General features: G+C 34.4%; 1 protein-coding gene across 9 annotated transcripts in view; it reads right to left on the bottom strand.

Annotated features, from left to right (window-relative positions):
• Nucleotides 1–16: 16 nt before the first annotated feature.
• Nucleotides 17–19,276, bottom strand: part of LOC109096654 (cordon-bleu protein-like 1) — a 53,332-nt gene continuing 34,072 nt past the window's right edge. For 7 of the 9 annotated variants that reach the window (XM_042731866.1, XM_042731865.1, XM_042731864.1 and 4 more), the window contains 11 exons: nt 17,916–18,123; nt 15,966–16,191; nt 15,760–15,819; nt 15,070–15,164; nt 14,620–14,838; nt 12,636–12,771; nt 7,573–7,813; nt 6,445–6,521; nt 4,785–6,091; nt 1,305–1,445; nt 17–1,131 (listed from right to left, as the gene is read on the bottom strand). In XM_042731866.1, the coding sequence (XP_042587800.1) occupies nt 1,057–1,131; nt 1,305–1,445; nt 4,785–6,091; nt 6,445–6,521; nt 7,573–7,813; nt 12,636–12,771; nt 14,620–14,838; nt 15,070–15,164; nt 15,760–15,819; nt 15,966–16,191; nt 17,916–18,123 (2,785 nt within the window). In that variant the 3' untranslated portion in view covers nt 17–1,056. The remainder of the gene's footprint in view (nt 1,132–1,304; nt 1,446–4,784; nt 6,092–6,444; nt 6,522–7,572; nt 7,814–12,635; nt 12,772–14,619; nt 14,839–15,069; nt 15,165–15,759; nt 15,820–15,965; nt 16,192–17,915; nt 18,124–19,276) is intronic. The other 2 variants (XM_042731867.1, XM_042731862.1) reach the window with 2 other exon arrangements.

Here is a 19,276-nt window from a genome sequence, read left to right as displayed (position 1 = left end):
ACACAATAAGAGAATGCAAACTTTAAAAGTCTTTAATACAGAAAAGAGAGGAGAATTGAGTTCATACATATAATACAGCAGTATTCTCCTCAAAATGAATGAAAAGCCCAGTGTTTTCTGTCTTGGCAACAGCTTTGATTAATCATTTGTTTTTGTGGGCTCCAGAAAACTGTTCAATGTCATAACGTATTACTGTTTTAACATATTATAACCGCAGCCCATAATTAACATAGATAAACCGTGTACTAATGTTTGGTAAGGGAATAAAGGAAGGGTTTGTGTAACCAAAGAAGTTTCAGTACCACTTTTCATTGGCTAATAATTGTATAAATCAAATCTACGCCTTATAACTTAAACAAACAAAGACCTCGAAATAGAGCATTTTCTTTCACATCTGCATATTTACAAATTTCATAATGCAATTCATGACACAAAGAAACCCGAAAATATTCATTTTAAAATACGATAACATTAATAGCATCTCTGCTACAATTAAGAGAGAAAAAGTTTAACATATTAAGGGGAAAAAAAAAAAGTATGAATTGTCTAAATGCAGAATAAATTAAAATAAATCCACAGCTGCTGTAGTTCATCTCCATGTGTCTGCTCTGCATCAGAAAAAGCCTGATTTAATATGTTGTATGGTCATTATGAACTGACATTTAGATTTCTATGAACTGCTGTTTATTTATACATTTGAAACATTTTCTATTTTTTATTGATATATTACGTAAATATAATTTTTTATATACAATATGAAAAAATATAAACAGTTCATATGTATATTTTTAAATGAAAAAAAAAATATATATTTTTTTTTAAGGCATGTTGTGGCTAATTAAAAACTGCTGTGTTAGGAAAAAAAGCAAAAAAAGTGAATGATGACTACACTGTAATGGTAAAAGTGGAACGCAGTTGCACAGTTCTGACCAGTGAGAAACCTAAAATCATGATTATGCAAAAAAATAATGCAAAAATGGAGACGGAAGATCTTCTCTCGAGCTGCGGAATGTTTGAGAACGAGTGATGCTGGAATTCCATCAAAGGAGGCACATTTCATTCTTCCACTGAATGAAAGACTTCAGACATTCCCTTCAATGTGGCAGACGGCGCTAAAGATGCTTCAGACCCCTGTGCAGAAAAAAAAAGTACACTTTAGAGACTTCATTAAATGATTCATCACAGATTGATAGATATTAATAGTGTGTTAAAGCACACAAAGGACCTTTAAAATAAAGGTTACTGTATTATCAGGGTTTGCGAGCGCTTCAGAGATGGTTAGATCTAGAGTTAGATTCACTCACTGGTGACGGTTGAGTATTTCCAATCTTACATGTTCCCATGCCTCCGTCTCGGGTGGAGCTCGGCGCTGGGCCGCCGTGGCCTGCTGTTTGCCATGGGGCCTCTCCGGATCTCTCTGTGCGTCCTTCTCCATTGTCTGTCACCTGTGGTCCACAGGGGGGAAGAAAACACACAATACACACTCTCTCAATGACGGCTGAGGATGATACGCACTAGGCAGGCACAGGGTCGGTGAAAAACAGACACTGCTGCTTCTGCGTCACGCGCATAAATCACATGAAGAAGACACAGATAGATGTTCCACTGTACCCCCACTGACACACACTCACACACATCAGAAAAACTACACACACTCACACACACACGTATGCAAAATGCTGAATATACACATCAATGTTAATAGACATAGATTGGTGTAATTCTTGAATTACAGTTCAAAAGTAGCAATTTTTGACAAGGCAAAGGCAATACAGTGGAATAAAATGATGGTTATATTATAAACAAATTAAAAAGATTGAAATATTTTTAAACAAATATTTTTAAATATATTTTAAATATATTTTTTAATGTCCAAAATACTGCATATATACATTAGTGTAAATAAATACAAATTAACTTCATAAAAATGTTCAGGCAAAAACAAAATAAAATGTATTATATTATATATATTTTTTTATTTTTTTTTTACTTTAATAAAATAAAACAAATTTAATTAAATATAAATATAAAAATATATTTCAACAAATTCACTACTGTCTAAAAAGTTTGAGGTCGGAAAGATTTTTAAATGTTTTTTTAATGGGTAAATAAAAATACAAAAGGGCAATATAGCTGAATTAAATTGGTATATTATATTATATTATATATTATATTATATTATATTATATTATAAATTTAAAAACATGTTTTTAACTTATAAAATAAAATGACACTTATGTTCATCAAGGCTGCATTTATTTGGTCAAAAATTGTAATATTGTGAAGTCAAATTAACCGTTTTCCAATTTATTATATTTTAAAATGTAATTTATTCCTGTGATCAAAGCTGAATTTTCAGCATCATTACTCCAGTCTTCAGTGTTACATGATCCTTCAGAAATCATTCTAATATGCTGATTTGTTGCTGAAGAAACATTTCTGATTATTATCAATGTTGAAAACAGTTGTTCAGCTTAATATTTGTGTGGAAGCCAGTGCACTTTTTTCAGGTTTCTCTGATGAATAGAAAGTAAAAACAAGAACAAATATATATATATATATATATATATATATATATATATATATATATATATATATATATATATATATATATATATATATATATATATATATATAAGAAACTTTTGCAACATTATAAACGTATTTGTCAATTCTGATAAATGCATACTTGCTGAATAAAAAAAAAAAATTATATTATTAAAAATATATTATTAATATACATTTTTAAATAATCAAGGCATGTCTTCCGAGCAGTTTCTGTATGAAGAACGAATAAGCATTTTCATTTTTATGCACCAATATGAGAGTCAGTCAAAAACAGCTGTATTTACATACACCATCAGTCAAAAGCTTAGACACCCTTGACTAAATCTTCTCATAAATGTTTCACATGATCTTAAAAATAATTTAACCCATCAGCAAACAAAAGCTTTTACTCAAGACTGTTTTGACGCCGATGAGACCAAACATACATTGTATACTCTGACGGCACACAACAGCGCCCAGCATCTCTAAACACGCTCTCAGCTGACCCCGACAACGCAACAACAAAGACGAGTAGACAGGTCAATCCAGGACATAGATTAATGAGCCATGTGCGTCAATACATTGAGTACACACGCTGCCATTACAATGAGTGTCATCCAACTCCCAATATTAATTTACCAGCGCCGGTTTAAACCGGGTGGGTTTCACAATAGAATATTTACTTACAAAACAACTGTAGTACAATGAGGCTACAAAGATGAGTTAAGCACTGCTACAGCAGCACCCAAAAAAAAAAAACGTACAGGTCCGACTCCACACACACCGTATCCTGACCTTCTCACTGCACAATGTCAGATTATTAGTTCATCTTATCAAATCTGTCAGAAATAAGCCTCGATTTTACCTCAAAATCAAAAAAAAAAGAAAGGACAATTAACATTGTCCTTTGCATTTTAAGCACATTTCCCCTGCAACTGTGGAGGAACACAAAAAAAAATTAATAAAAAAATTATTGTAGCTTTTGTTGTAATCAAACGCTGGGAAGTGACAGTATAACTCATAACTCAATTATTTAGTTATTTATTTGTTTCCTAAAACTTTTTACAAACTGATGTTCAATAACAACTACAAGCACATATGTGACCCTGGACCACAACACCAGTCTTAAGTGACAATTTTTCAAAATTGAGATTTATACATCCTCTGAAAGCGGAATAAATAAGCTTTCCATTGATATATGGTTTGTTATGGTTAAATATCTGACAATATTTGGCTGAGTTACAACTATTTTAAAACCTAAAAAAAAATCTAAATATTGAGAAAATCGCCTTTAAAGTTGTCCAAATTAAGTTCTTAGCAATGCATATTTCTAATCAAAAATTTAGTTTTGATATATTTACGGTAGGAAATTTTCAAAATATCTTTATGGAACATAATCTTTACTTAATATCCTAATGTTTTTTTGGCATAAAATAAAAACCATTAATTTTGACCCATACAATGTATTTTTGGCTATTGCTACAAATATACCCCAGAGACTTAAGACTGTTTTTGTGCTCCAGGGTCACGTATGTCAAGATGCGGCCTCATTTTTAATTTATAGGTTTGTTGTAGTGGCACATTCCAGTGATATGTTTAATTAAAATTTGTGAAATGTATGTTCTTGCATTTAAAAAATAAAACACACAAAACAGAAAGGAACAGAATAAATATTTGACACATTCGTAAAACTATGTATACTTCACTCAAAAGATGCTGAAAAATAAAACAAACAAACAATGCAACAGACAAAGACGTCTATCTGACGCAGGAGCAATTAAACAAAATAGCACTAATGAAATTCTGTATTCCAGTAATGAGAGTCAGTTTTGAATTATAACTGAAAATAATAAAAATTACAAATCAAATGTAAAATATAAACACATAACTGCAAAACTGCATGGAAAAATTTAGTTCTCAAGAAAAAGGGTCATTTTGTAATGCAAAATATTCTTTATTTTGTTAAAATATATAATATTTTTTATAATATTTTTGTTAAAACAAAACATACAAGAAGTATTTTACTTAAAATATAATAATATAAAATTGTCATAAAATAAGTTTTCAATGCATATTGCAATTCAAATAAAAAAATATTGTAATAAAAAAAATGTGAAATAATAAAAATTTCATTAAACACACACACACAATCGAAAAACCAACATACTGTTATTGTGACCTGGCCATATTTAAAAAAGTGACCACTTTTAATTAAAGAATTACTAGGTTGTACTCACAGTGCTGGCCGGCGGCTCAGGAGACTCTGTAATGGATCTCTGTTTTGTGAGAAGAAGCGTGCGTGGTAACTGCCCCAGGGGTTGATGGGAAAGCGACTGGGACCTCTTCACTGCAGAAGACACGGCCTGAGCGAAACGAGAGGGCGAAGAGGGCGAGTACGGTTTGGGAGCGGCGAAGCTTCTCAGCTTCTCTAGACTCAGCGAAGGTGTGGGGTTTGTGGGAAGACTCTTCTGACGGGACACTACAGATGACGGTGGAAATTTGGGAGCTTCGGGTAGAGGTACATCCACCGCTGCAGTTCGAGGTGCATCACTGGCTCTTGCGTTCTCCTCAGCTTCCCATTGCACCGGTGGCGAAGGAGGGAAGGTGTCCAGTGCAGGAAACGTATCTGATTGCGGGCTGCTTGCACTTTCTTTGGGCCGGGTCACAGGACTGCTACAACTGCTGCTGCTGCTATTACTGCCCACACTCGCTCGGCGAACGACCGCGGAGGTTACGTAATCCCCCGGCGTTCGTTTGTGCTGCGGCAGGCGGAAAGAAGCTGGTTTGGGTCTTATTGCCGGAGGAACTTTCTTGCATTCAGTTCCTTCTACAGGGGATGAAATGGTAGCTAGAGGTGAAGTACAAGGACTAGTTTGTGCAAAGACGTTCTGATGGCCGTTAACAGCAACTGTCCCATTGGAGACGGCTTTTGTTTCAGGTTTGCATTCTACATTGGGCTCCAAAGTTAACTCTACTTCAAAGAAACGCAGCTTTTCGAGAGTCTTCTGAGGCACGATGGTGTAGGTGGTCATGCCCACTTTGGGAATGTATTCACGGGTGAGCTCATTGGATGGTTTGGGTTTGGGTTCGGCATCTACAATATGCGTTACAGTATTTGCTTTAGAGGTTGGTGTGGATGTCAGATCCTTGGTTGGTTGGACCACAGACAAAGGTGGCTCAGGGAGACGCAGCTCTTCTGTGGAAGTGGCCATGTCTCTTTTTAGTCCCGTTGAGGACTCAGATGGAGCGGTGGAGGGTTCAGTGCATGAGCTCGATGGCTCAGTAGAGGGTTTCTGGGGCTCCATCTGCGTTTGCGTTTCAGTGTGAGCGAAGCTGACCGAATTGGGGATGGTTTTTGGCACTTGGTCTTCGAGGCTGGACTCTGTGCCCTGTGCTTGCAAATCCATATGCGATGTCTGGATGCCGCATTCAGAGGTTTGAAGCTTGTTGATCAAAGATGCAGGCTTTTCTGTGGGAAACACAGAAACCTCCTCCAGAACAGGGCCACTTTTCATCACCTCTTCTGTTTTTTGCATCGAGGGCTCTAGAGAAAGAGAAAACAAAGTCATGCATCGAAGCCTTTTTATTCTGTCACTGGGGTTTTACTGTAAACTATAACCCGTTGCACATCAAACAACACTTTCTTATGGTGTCATAACTGCCTTTTTATAGAGATCATATCATGAGGAATTGAATTTTCCTGTTTGATCTTCTGAGATTAATGAGTTTGATGTACTGTACTACAGGAAGTTTCAGAACTCAACCAGAGCATTTATTAAAACTAAGCTGCAAAAATGACTCAGAGGTATGAATAACAATTGCATAAAGTACACTAAAGTGTAACATTGTGTAAAAACCAGAGGTGCTGAAGGATCTCACTCATGGGTTGAAGCTTACCTATCTCTTCTGAAGGGATATGAGAGCTTGTGGCCTGGTCTGACTTAATCTCTCCATTCACTGTGGCTTCTGCAGCTCTGTCAAGGGGAAAAACCATGCAAAGTTTAAAAGCTACATAGAAAAGTACATTTAATAAACACATAAAAAAACAACAACAACAAAAAAACATTTACATACATTTATTAATCATGAACCTAAATCTCAGGCATTTCTAGATTGCCCTGGCTGGTTGCTAGGCAGTTTTTGCTGGTTTATAGGTGTTGCTGCCGTGTTAATAGTTATTAATATTTTGAATTAGTTTATATTTTCATGTTAATTTAAGTAAGTTTTAGTCAATTTATGTTCGTTTGCCAATTTTATTATTTATTATTTCTATTTATTTTTATTTTAGTCATTTTATTTCAGTTACCTGGCAAGACAAAATTTCTAATATTATAATATTTTCTACGTTTCTTTGGCAGCACTTCACGAGAAAGTATAAACAAATAGAACTTTTGATTTTAATAATAAGTTTAATGAAATTGATGAAATTAACATTAATTATGATTAATAAATGTTTCATAAGTGTTTGTCATTGTAAACTAAAGCAGTTAACTGATGTAAAAAAAAAAATGGAACCTAGTCTAACCGTTTCATCATATAGTTATATTTTAATTCTGTATCATATTCATATTTAATCATTCTAATTTTTATTCAACAATACCAACAGGCATAGCAAGGTTTTCCGATGGGTTTCTAAGTTTTGCTAGAGTGTTCTGGCTTGTTTTTAGGAGTTTATAGGATCCTTCAGGCTAACACTTTACTTAAAGCCTTTATGTATAATGCATTATAAAAGCAGTTTGAATGCATTAGTTATGCATTGTAATGCACCTTATAATGCAATGTACAATCTCATGAATAATCATAACCACAGTTAATACACTATATCACTTGTCAATTCATTTACACTATGCATTTTAAATTTGGATATAATTATTTACGGCAAGATATAATGTATTACAATGCACATTATCCATAATTAAAATGCTTTAATAACCCTTCATAATGCATTATACATAAAGGCTTTATGTGAAGTGTTACTGGTAGTTTTAGATTTGTATGAAATGAACACTACTGTACAGTACATACTCCGCATCGGTGGACTGGTCACATGATGGATTGTCTCTGGCCATCCCACTGTCCAGAATCTCTGAATCCTGAGAGGGAGTTGCAGCCCCAGCCCGGCCCGAGTCCAGAGAGACGTCGGCAGACAGGTTGAGGCTGCTGTCTTCCTCCTCCTCCTCCACAGCGGCCACCTGACCTTCTGCGCTCACGTTCATCTCCTCCTGTTCCCTGATCTCCTCCAGAGGAGACGCCAACGCCACTTCTGCAGTGTAAAAATCACGACAAATGCACAAAGTCAAATGCTTAAATATTACAAAGTGCAGCCCAATCCTTTGAGCTCTTCACTGTATCCCTCAGCAACACTAACTCAGGGGTTTCCACATCCACTTGAAGTGATGCCCATTCTCAGCTGATAGATGGAGAGATCTGGCAGAGCAGCATTAATATGGATTCTCTGCTCCTCAGACTGAGCGAGCGCCGTTAATTAAGACGTCTCGCTTCTCTCCCCTGATTCAGCTCTTCAATCGCCCTCTCTGGAGACCAGCGAGATGAAGAAACATCCAGAGAGCTGTCTCTGTGATCTCTCTCACACATTTAGATTCAAATGCCTCCTGCAGCCGCTCTTTCTATCTCTGCTCCACTCTGAGCTTGCATTTGTGTTTTTTGGAGCTCTTTATTTATTTATTTGCTTTCTCAGTCTCTCGCAGTGAAGTTATTAGACCTTATCAGCCAATCAGTGTTGACATGACCCTGCACTGAAAAAAGCCTTGCGACACAATGCAACTCAACTCAGCAAAAGTTGCAGAAGCATTCATAAAACACACTTGTAAGAAACAAAAGCGAGTGAATGATCCCTGCGGGGTCTCGGGAGGCCGTCTTTGTAGAGTTATGAACAAAAAGAAAAGTCTGCCTGCAGATTTCGGCTCGTGATTAGAGAGCACTTACACTCCTCATCTCACTTTTTTACTTCACAGAAAACCCACGTCTTAAAAAATATATAGAGATAAAGAATATAAAAGTTAGAGAGAGATGTTTACTCCACAGATGTGCAATGCAGGTGAGCTGTATATAGCAAAGTATGCAAAGCTTCAATGATTACAAGAGGACAGGTTTTGTTGCATCACTTGCTTCCAGCACAGACATGGGCTAAATTGACATTTGATTAAAAGATTACATTTGTTTTTTATAGAATTTCATGGTTCAGATGAAGAGCGTGGTCAGGTCAATGAGATGAAAAAAGCAGAGATGAGACGAGAAAAAGATGAAGAGAATATGGGCGAGGTACCAGGTCATTACACTCTTTTAAAAATGCAACAAAAAGAATAAAATGGATCCAGAGAGATGTGAACTATATAACAGATGAGAAAAGTTTAAATGCTGTAAAAGCAAACAAAGTTAGTTACAGTACATACTGTGTAAATAGTACAGCAGGACAACAGACAGACAGACAGACAGACAGACAGATAGATGATAGACAGATGGATGGATAGATAGATGGATAGATGGATGGATAGATAGATTATAGACAGACAGACAGACGGATAGATGATAGACAGATAGATAGACAGATAGACAGATAGATAGACAGATAGATAGCCGGATAGACAGACAGACAGACAGACAGACAGATGATAGACAGATAGATAGACAGATAGATAGATAGATAGATGGATAGATGGATAGATGATAGACAGATGGATAGACAGATAGACAGATAGACAGATAGCCAGACAGAGAGACAGACAGACAGATGGATAGATGATAGACAGATGGATAGATGATAGACAGATGGATAGATGATAGACAGATGGATAGATAGATGGATAGATAGATAGCCGGACGGATAGACAGACAGACAGACAGACAGATAAAGACAGATAGATAGACAGATAGACAGATAGACAGATAGATAGATAGATAGATAGATAGATAGATAGATAGACAGACAGATGACAGACAGACAGACAGACAGACAGACAGACAGACAGATGGATAGATGGACAGAAAGATAGATAGACAGACAGACAGACGGATAGATGATAGACAGACGGATAGATAGATAAATAGATAGATAGATAGATAGATATAGATAGATAGATAGATAGCCAGACAGAGAGAGGGATAGACAGACAGATAGACAGACGGATAGATAGAAAGACGGATAGATAGATAGATAGATAGATAGATAGATAGATAGATAGATAGATAGATAGATAGATAGATAGATAGATAGATAGATAGATAGATAGATAGATAGATAGATAGATATAGATAGATAGATAGATAGCCAGACAGAGAGAGAGACAGACAGACAGATAGACAGACGGATAGATAGACAGACGGATAGATAGATAGATAGATAGATAGATAGATAGATAGATAGATAGATAGATAGATAGATAGATAGATAGATAGATAGATAGATAGATAGATAGATAGATAGATAGATAGATAGATAGATAGATAGATAGATAGAGAATCATTATCAAACTGTCTGATGTAGCATGGTGGTGTGTTACCTTGGCAACAGAGTCTGCAGTACAACAGTAATTAAAGTGAAAATAGACATCTCATTAAAACCTCAGTGAGGGCTCTGCGTTTTATAACTCTAAACTATGATATCATACTGTAAAATATGGCAGAGCACATTCAGAGTCAAACGCACAGGCAACAGAAACAAAATTAAAGCAATAAAGAACTTTCCACAAAATAAGTGTTTTAGTAAAGTTTCTGAGCTTGTAGTTCATGCTGATTGTGATGAGAGAAAGACAGGTGGTATAAAAAAAATACAAGACAATCAATAGACTTTAAAAACTGCATGCAATAAAAAAATAAAATACCATGCAACCAATAAAATGTCGATTCCATAAAATTAACAGGTCAAAAAGACTCATCAGTGTCTAAGCAGCCTTCTTAAATAATCGTTAGGGAGCTGTAATCATTCAGTGAAACTGGAAACAAAATAATTCAAATTCTCATCCAGGAAAATGTCAGGTTGAACGCTTGCTCTGATGAAATGTCAGAGCTGTGTTTACACCCAAACACACACCGCAGCTGCGGCTCATTTGTAACCGTATGCCCGTACGTGTGTGTGAGTGTGAGAACGAGTCGAGCTAATACAGCTGCAAACATTTAACTCATCCAGTAAACTCTCACCAGCACAGCCTCCACCCAGCGGCTCACAGCCAGCACATCGTGAGCGGCCTACATAGACAGCTGCCCTCTGAGATGCCAACACAACTTACATCTTACTGTAGAATCTTATATTGTATTAACATCATATTCTAATGGGGTTTTTCTTATGTCACACATATGATCTTCCTCAATGTTTAAAGCATCTGTTTAGTCCATTGTATAAAGACCCATTTTATGCTATGAAAAAAATTATTATATATTATAAACAGGAAATTTGGTTTCCTTTTCTATTATTTTTTGTAATTTACTTTTTTGAAATCTAATTTGTCTTAATCAAATGTTCTTGTATTTTAATAAAAAAAAAAATTCTACGTTATTACATAATTTTTTTTTAGTATTTTTCAATATAGTCCTGTACATTAGATATTTATTTGCCTGTTTATTTGAATCTAGTTTATTTTATTCTACATTATTACAAATTGTTTCTACTTTTTTCAATATAGTACTGTACTATTAGATATTTACACATCATTTTAATCTGGTTCATTTTAATCTAATGTTCATTTATTTTAATATTGTTTTTATTATTTTTTTTTTTTTTACATTTTTTAAGCTTTACACACTAGACCCCAGTTTGAAAACCCTTGCTTTAATCAACATAAATATAGAAGGCATACACAAAAATTGGGAAAAATAGTATTAATTTAGAACCTTAGAACTGGCAGGTTTCGAACACAGAAGGTATCTAATAAGGCAGCATAATCATATCACTAAGATAGTAAAAAACAGATCAAATCAGAGAAAGCAGTGATGTGTTTATTGAACCACTAGGTGGAGACAAAGCCTTGAGAAAATCAACTGCAACACACACAATTAGCACAGTCCCCAAATGCCCACCTACACCTCTGTCCCGTTCAAAGTACAGCCGCTGTGCTCATCCAAGCCCTCTAAATCCTCTAAATAATGAAATAATGACTTCAAATAATATGCTTAACTCTAAATAATAACTTTTCTTTTGTTACTTCTCCACCTACTGCCAACAGATTACTGAGCACGAAACATGACGAAATAGCCAAGAGATTAAATTCTCATAGCTCTTAGCTCATATAAACAGAGTTTAAACACAGAAGAGCACAAATATGTCATTAAGGAATATTTAGAGACTTTTTGACAAGTCTCAGAGGTGGCATTGATGCATATCATAATAACAGTATTTTAAAAATTTATGTTTTTAAGTATAAAGTTTTGAATATAGAAATATTGATTTAAATGACTCAATCTATACTTTAAAAATAAAACTGAAACCGCCAGTAGATGGCAGCAAGTCGCTGTCTTTGTCACTGAATCATTCATTCAATCGATTCATTCAAACGGCTGATTCATTTAGGAATGTGTCTAGTTTTTTTTTTTATGAGTGTTTTTATGAATCATTGATTCACTAGATTTTTTTAAAAACGCAGATGCATTCATAAACGAAACAGCGCTGTGTTTACTTGGACATGCAGCTGTGACTTTGTTTGAAACTATTTTCTTTGATGAAGTAGAGCACAATCAGACAACAGTGTTCCTAAAAAGTAAGCCATTGAATATTAGAGAAACATTTCTATTGGCTGCAGGTATTATGACCAATCACAAAAGATGGCATTGCACAGCGAATCATAGACACAAATGTATTGCGTTAGGTTTATGTGAAGAACTGCGATCACTTCCGTAGTCTTTTGAATGTATAAAGTATAGAAATCACTATATCCCCCCCGCCCCATTATCCCATGCATTCTAACATATACTTTCTTGACATAAAACACAACTGAGCAACTGATTTATTTATTTATTTTTTACATTAATTAACATAATTGATAGTGCATTTAAGCTACCATCATTCTGACCCAAGTAAACCCTTGATAGTGAGCACAAGCATGCTCTTTGGAAGTCTCTGTTGTCTTCAGACTGACCTGTCGTGCCTCTGTCCTGTGTGGTTTCATCAGGAGGGGCTGCGCTGCTCGAGGTGGGGGGCGGAGGGGCCTTCCGCTTGGTGGACTTCTTGAAGGACGACTCTGTCGAGGATCCCCGGCTCAAAGGGGCCATATTCTGTGGAAAGCAGGCAGGGGGACAGTAATAAATATGACATAATTCCAAATATTTGGCCGTGGGAAACGTAACCACATTCCCTGATGACAAGGTGATGAAATGACTCAGCCCAGCGCCGAGTTTATGTAGAAACAAAATAAATACTGTGAAAGCAAGGTTTAACCGCTCATTGTATTCGCAGAGTGCCGTTTATACGTAAATTCAGACGCGGTCTTTGAACTCAGGTCATGAAATAACAGGTTACAAAGTCTTGTTTGTTTTGTTTTTTTCTTTAAAAGACTTCCACGACAATGAAGGATCACTTACAGTGGCTCCAAAGAGTGTTTGGAAACTTAAACCGCACTTAAAAAAGTCTGAATGTCGCTGCATTTTGTTATATTTCCTTCAGTTTGCTTAAAATAAAATAATTAAAATAAAATAAAAATAACAAACAAAATATAGATTGTCTTGTTTTTTCTTTAAAAGACTTTCAAGATAATGAAAACTCAATTACAGTGAAACCAAAGAGTGTTTGGAAACCTAAACCACACTTAATTTCACTGCATGTTTTATTTTCTACAGTTTGCATTGCATTGCATACAATGTCTGAATATCATTGCATTTATTTTGTTTTTTATAGATTGTTTTATAGAAAAATAAAATAGAATAAAACAAATAATAAAAAATAAAATATTCTTTTTTTTTTTTTTTCAAACAAACTATAGTGTTTTTTTTTTAATTCAAGATATAATGAAGGATAACTTACAGTGGCACCCAAGAGTGTCTGGAAACCTAAACCACACTTAATGTCTGAACGTCACTGCATTTGTTTTATTTCCTATAGTTTGCTAAAATAAAATAAAATAAAATATTTTTTTTTATAACAAATAGTTTGTCTTGTTTTTTCTTTAAAGGACTTTCAAGAAAATGAAAACTCAATTACAGTGAAACCAAAGAGTGTTTGGAAACCTAAACCACACTTAATTTCACTGCATGTTTTATTTTTTATAGTTTGCATTGCATAAAATAAAATGTCTGAATTTCATTGCATTTATTTTATTTTTTTAGATTGTTTTCTAGAAAAATAAAATAAAAAAACAAATAATAAAAAATATATATATTTTTTTTTTAACAAACAAAATATAGTTTGTCTGTTTTTATTTATTTTTTAATTCAAGATCTAATGAAGGCTCACTTACAGTGGCAGCCAAGAGTGTCTGGAAACCTAAAACACACTTAATGTCTGAATGAAACGTCTGCATCACTTTGAAAAGAACTAACTTTAAACGTCCACTAAAATTCACCAAACACCAGCTGATTAAAGGTCATTAAGCTAAATGTTGAAGAAAAGTGACATTAGAAAACAAGGCATGTTTTTTTATCATTTAAATCTACTAAATAACCTTTTTATTTAAGTATTTGTGCTGTCTTGCTTTTACTTTGATATTTTGTATACAATGCAAATGACCTTTCAGTGTCCAATGTCTTCACAGATTTTGTTTTTATAGAAGCAATAATCTAATACAAAACAAAATTTTATAAATATAAAATTTGTCAAACTATAGTTTGTTTTATAGAAACTAATAATATAATAGAGCAATGGATTCATTTCAATTATGTAATAAATCAGCCTCATGTTTGTGGATGACAGTGTACTGTATGTAAGCTTCAATCATTTTGACCCAACAGAATAGTGCAGAATCCTTCCTTATTTTATGCAAAACTCTATTCTTAGCTTTCTTATGATCCAAAAACTTATTTACATGAAAGAAATCCCAGATTTTCACACTCTCTCAGACTTTTGGACTCCAGTGCATGTTCGTGGCTGGTTAGTAAATATTAACTGAATCCCAGAACAGCGCTACATACCTGGCTGCCATCGGGATGCACGGCGGTTTGATGACCGAGGTCAGTAGGCATGCTCTGGGACATCATGTTCGGCGGCAACGGGGCTCGTCTTTTCTTTGGCATGTCGGAGGGCATGGTGTTGGAATCGTATGTAATGGGCGAATGCGCGCTGAAGGAACTCATGCTGACTGGCCTCTGCTTCCTGTGCACTGGAGATGCTGGTGCACTCACGGTCATAGACTTTAACGACAGACAGCCAATCACAAGTCAACACACTCCCAACCAGTGCCATCAATAAGCCAATCACGAGTAAGTAAAGTCTTTAATCATTTGCATAAAACAAATATGACCAGGGAATGTTTACACAGAAGTGAAAACACACATGCCTTTAACCTTATCCTAACATCACCAGAAAATCTCAAAAGCACGTTATCGTTCTCTTATATACACATACAGGGTTTCATAACTCACCTGTTCGGTTTGCTTCTTACTTCCTTTCCGAAATAAGCTGAATCGCCTCTTTTCTTTCTCCTTCTGGATTTTCTCTTTCCCATGATGAAATATTTCTGTGATTCAATGCAGTTCAGTTAGTTTAGTTTTGTTAGACATCCTTAACTTCTTATTTCAAGGACATTCATGCAAAAATTAGATTTTAAGCCATTTAAGAAATTAAGCTAAAACTTTTTGTGTGTGTGTGTGTGTATAAATAATGACAACTTTCAAATAAATAAGAAATAAATTATATTTATTATATTTATAATAAGTATAATATATTTATAATGATTATAATAATTTATAATATTTATTTAAAATGTACATTTAAAAAATTGTATCTAAAAATTATTATTATTATTATTATTATTATTATTATTATTATTATTTGTTTATTTATTTATTTGAAAGTTGTCACTATTTTACTATTATTATTATTTATTAATTTTTTATAATTATTATTAAATTATTATAGAGCCTTTCCTGAGCTCAAAGACGCTTCATAATAAAAAACAATAACATGACAAGCAAATCATATCGATAATGGACATTTGCCTAGTCTACAACAAAAGCCAATGAAATTGCATGTACAAATTATTTCAAACTGTTCAAAAAGAATGATTATTTTTCCTATAAAATGGAAAATGTGGTGTATTTAACATCACTTACCTGAGTGAGTTGGAGATGGAGGCAGACTTACTGGACTAATAGGACTTACAGGGCTAATAACTGCAAGAAAAATCACAAACCCAAGAGTACAGTATAACGTGAATGTTTTGCAGAGTATCTCAATGTGACCTTATGAAAACCGGTCCTGCATGATTTCATACGAGTCATTTTAATGTACTTAGCATAAACACACAGTGGGTTCTGACCTTTGGTGTCTCTCGCATACACTTCCCTCAGGCCAAAATCATTGAGGGAGCCGCTCAGGTCCAAAGTGTCTTCTGAGTGGACGTTTCGTAATAAAACCGTGGTCTGCGGGTCGAATTCACATTTCTCGCAGATTGCCGGAAGCAGTTCTCGTAGAGGAACCCGAGGACTCACCCTGAGAATGGTTTTCTGGGTTTTCTTGTAGTTAATTACTAATCGTACGGTTGCCTGAAAGAGGAAACAGAAGGAAAGTAAAGGATTTTGTGCGGTTCTGTTTCAAAATCTTGTGAGATGCCTTTGCTGATTGTGCAGTCTCTTATGACAACTCATTTTGGATAAATTCCATAATTCAACATCCTTAGTGAAGAGGACATTTGCAGGGTGCACTTCAAGTTATAACCACGGTTTTCACAGAACTTTACAAAAATGTAAAAAAAAAAAAAAGTTGAAATAAGTTTAATTACATACACACACAAATAACTTTTTTCTTAAATATATACACGCATGTCTTTGTATTTGTGTTATATATATATATATATATAATATATATATATATATATATATATATATATATATATATGTATATATGTAAACAGTATACATGCATTATGCAAACAAAAACATACATCTATATATATGCTGCCCTATGTAGGCAGTAGATGGCAGGACGGGTTTGAAACAGCTGTTATGTGCAGTTATGCTTTTTATTTGGTGTAATGTGATATTGTTTGTTGTTCGTTATGATGTGAATTGTTAGCATGGTACAGCCATGCTCCGCTGCTTTGAGTCATCTAGATGTACTTCAGGCTCGTCTCACAGGGTGTGGAAGAGCAGATCTGCTTTTACTCATGACTAAATGAATAAACATGAACATGACATAACACTTTTTAAGATTTACAGAAACTTTTCAGGTTGACGTCAGCATCCAAATGGATCTTATTTGCCTTCTAAATACACATTTTTAGTTCAGAATAACACACTAATAAAATACTTTTTACTAATGCTAAAGTATATAGTGTGTAGTGTGCACAATATACAAATTGTATGCCTGTATTCTCTGTAATTATATATTAATATTAATTTCTTTAAATAATTATAATGATGATATAATTAATTGATATGATTGATTATAATTAATAATATAGTTTTACTATTGCTGAAGTACACAGTATGTATAATGGGCACAATAATTTTATTCTTTTATTTTCTGTAAATATGTATTACATTACATTTATGCATTTTAGCAGACGCTTTAATCCATAGCGATTTACAGTGCATTCAGGCTATACATTTTTTTTTACCTAACATATGTTCCCTGGGAATCAAACCCACAACCTTTTGCACTGCTAACGCAATGCTCTACCACTGAGCCACATTTCTCAAAATAATAATAATAATTTATATTTATTATTATAAATATATTTTACTACTGCTTAGGTATATAGTATGTGTACAGTACTGTGCACAATAATGTTATTTTTGTATTTTTCGGTAAATATTGTTTTAATAAAATTTAGAAAATTTAAAAAAAAATTTAAAAAAAAAAGTAAAAATAATATTTTTACTATTGCTGAAGTATATAGTATGTGTACTCTGCACAATTTTATTTTGTATTTTCTGTATTTTTTCATACTTATTAATTTATTAAAATACTACTACTACTACTACTAATAATAATTACTAGTGCTGAAATATATAGTATGTGTACTATGCAAGATATTCTAAGCTTTAATATTTAAGCTTGTATTTTCTGCAATGTGCAGTATACAAGATCGCACTTATGATTTCATGATAAATTAACTATTTGTAATAGATGAGCTAGATTTTGTAATATTAACACTGTTATATTCCTGTTTATTACCGTGACGATCTGTGGTGTATAAAGTGCTATATAAATAAATGTGATTTGGCTATGTTGAATTCATATTTAAATGAATTGTACATGAGAATACCTCAGGCATCTGCGGTCCTGTCTTTTTGCTTTTGTCCTCCATGCCTTTCGGTTTCAGCAGGATCTTCTCAGCCTCTAGCGCTCCGATGAGGGCGTTGGGTTTGAACTTCACATGGTTTCTGTTGGTGGTGACGAGCTCTATGGTGTGGCCAGACGGGTTCAGGTGGTACTTCGCACAAAGCATGACCAGCAGGTCCATCATGGGCTTGCTGAAAAACACAAAAAAAGCAGAAGTGAATATCAGTTGCTATTAAGCGCTTTGCTATCATCACATTTTGTGTGCCAGAAGAAATAAAATCAACAAAAATGAGTAAATGACGACAAAAATGCAATTTCCGGGTGTACTTTTCCATTAGGAAACAAGCATCTGATCTGTGAAAGATCTTTTCCATTATATTTTGTTGAGTCAAAGCCCCAGGAAACATGCGACTCTGCTGTGGGGAGTTTGCAAATGTCAAAGTTAACGACACAAGCTCTGCTATCTGTGAAGCATTTAGGATTTGCATGCATGATATTTTGCTGCAGGGGTTTTTCAATGCATGTCAACGGTTTTTCACTTGATTGTTTTTCAAGTGTTCGTGACAACAATGATACAGTATAAACACAAAAGGGAAATTTTGAAGAATCTGTGCATGCCTTTCTTCCCTGTAACAAAATTCCTTTAGTTTTCCATGGAAAAGCAGACTGGTTTGCTGTAAGTAATGTGTAAATAATGACAGAATTTTCATTTTTGCATGAACTATTCCCTTCATATTGCATTAAGTTTGAACCACAAAGAATGAAAGAACAATAAGGATCACGTCCAATGTGGTTTTTTATCCATTGACTCCCACAGGCTTCAGAGAAAACCACGTCCTATACGCTTGACACATTGCATACTGAAAGTGTGGAAAATCCTTTCGGGACAGATTATGACACAAAGCTTTCCAGCTGCTTTTGAATTGTTGGATCTGCGGTGGCTTTGGAAACACAGAGCCAATCATTTAATCCTGATTAGTGGGAGGCCAGCGGGTTTGGGTGGCACACACATTTAGAAAAGCAGGTGAAGAATTTGATTATTAATCCTTCTATACTGAATTTGGTTTCAGTTTTAGCATGAAGGGGGCAATAACGCTGAACACAGGAAAATCAGGTTTCATTTACAGGTGTTCAGGATCAAAGAACTGAAGAAAACGATGATTTAATGGCGATGACAGAAATCTGAAAAGAAATCTTGAAATCTGAGATCAGGCTTGTGCCAGGGAAAATTTATTTTACTCTATCAACCCAATGTCAAAGCACAACCATGCAGTCCAATTTAGGAAAGAAAATATTTATTTTTAGGATCAGATTAAATAAAACTAAATAAAATTAATTATTTTA

The sequence above is a fragment of the Cyprinus carpio genome, chromosome B9 (assembly GCF_018340385.1).
Source record: "Cyprinus carpio isolate SPL01 chromosome B9, ASM1834038v1, whole genome shotgun sequence".
NCBI classification, from domain to species: domain Eukaryota; kingdom Metazoa; phylum Chordata; class Actinopteri; order Cypriniformes; family Cyprinidae; genus Cyprinus; species Cyprinus carpio.
The sequence above is the reverse complement of the archived record's forward strand: the minus strand, read 5'-3'. Positions and strand labels throughout refer to the sequence as shown.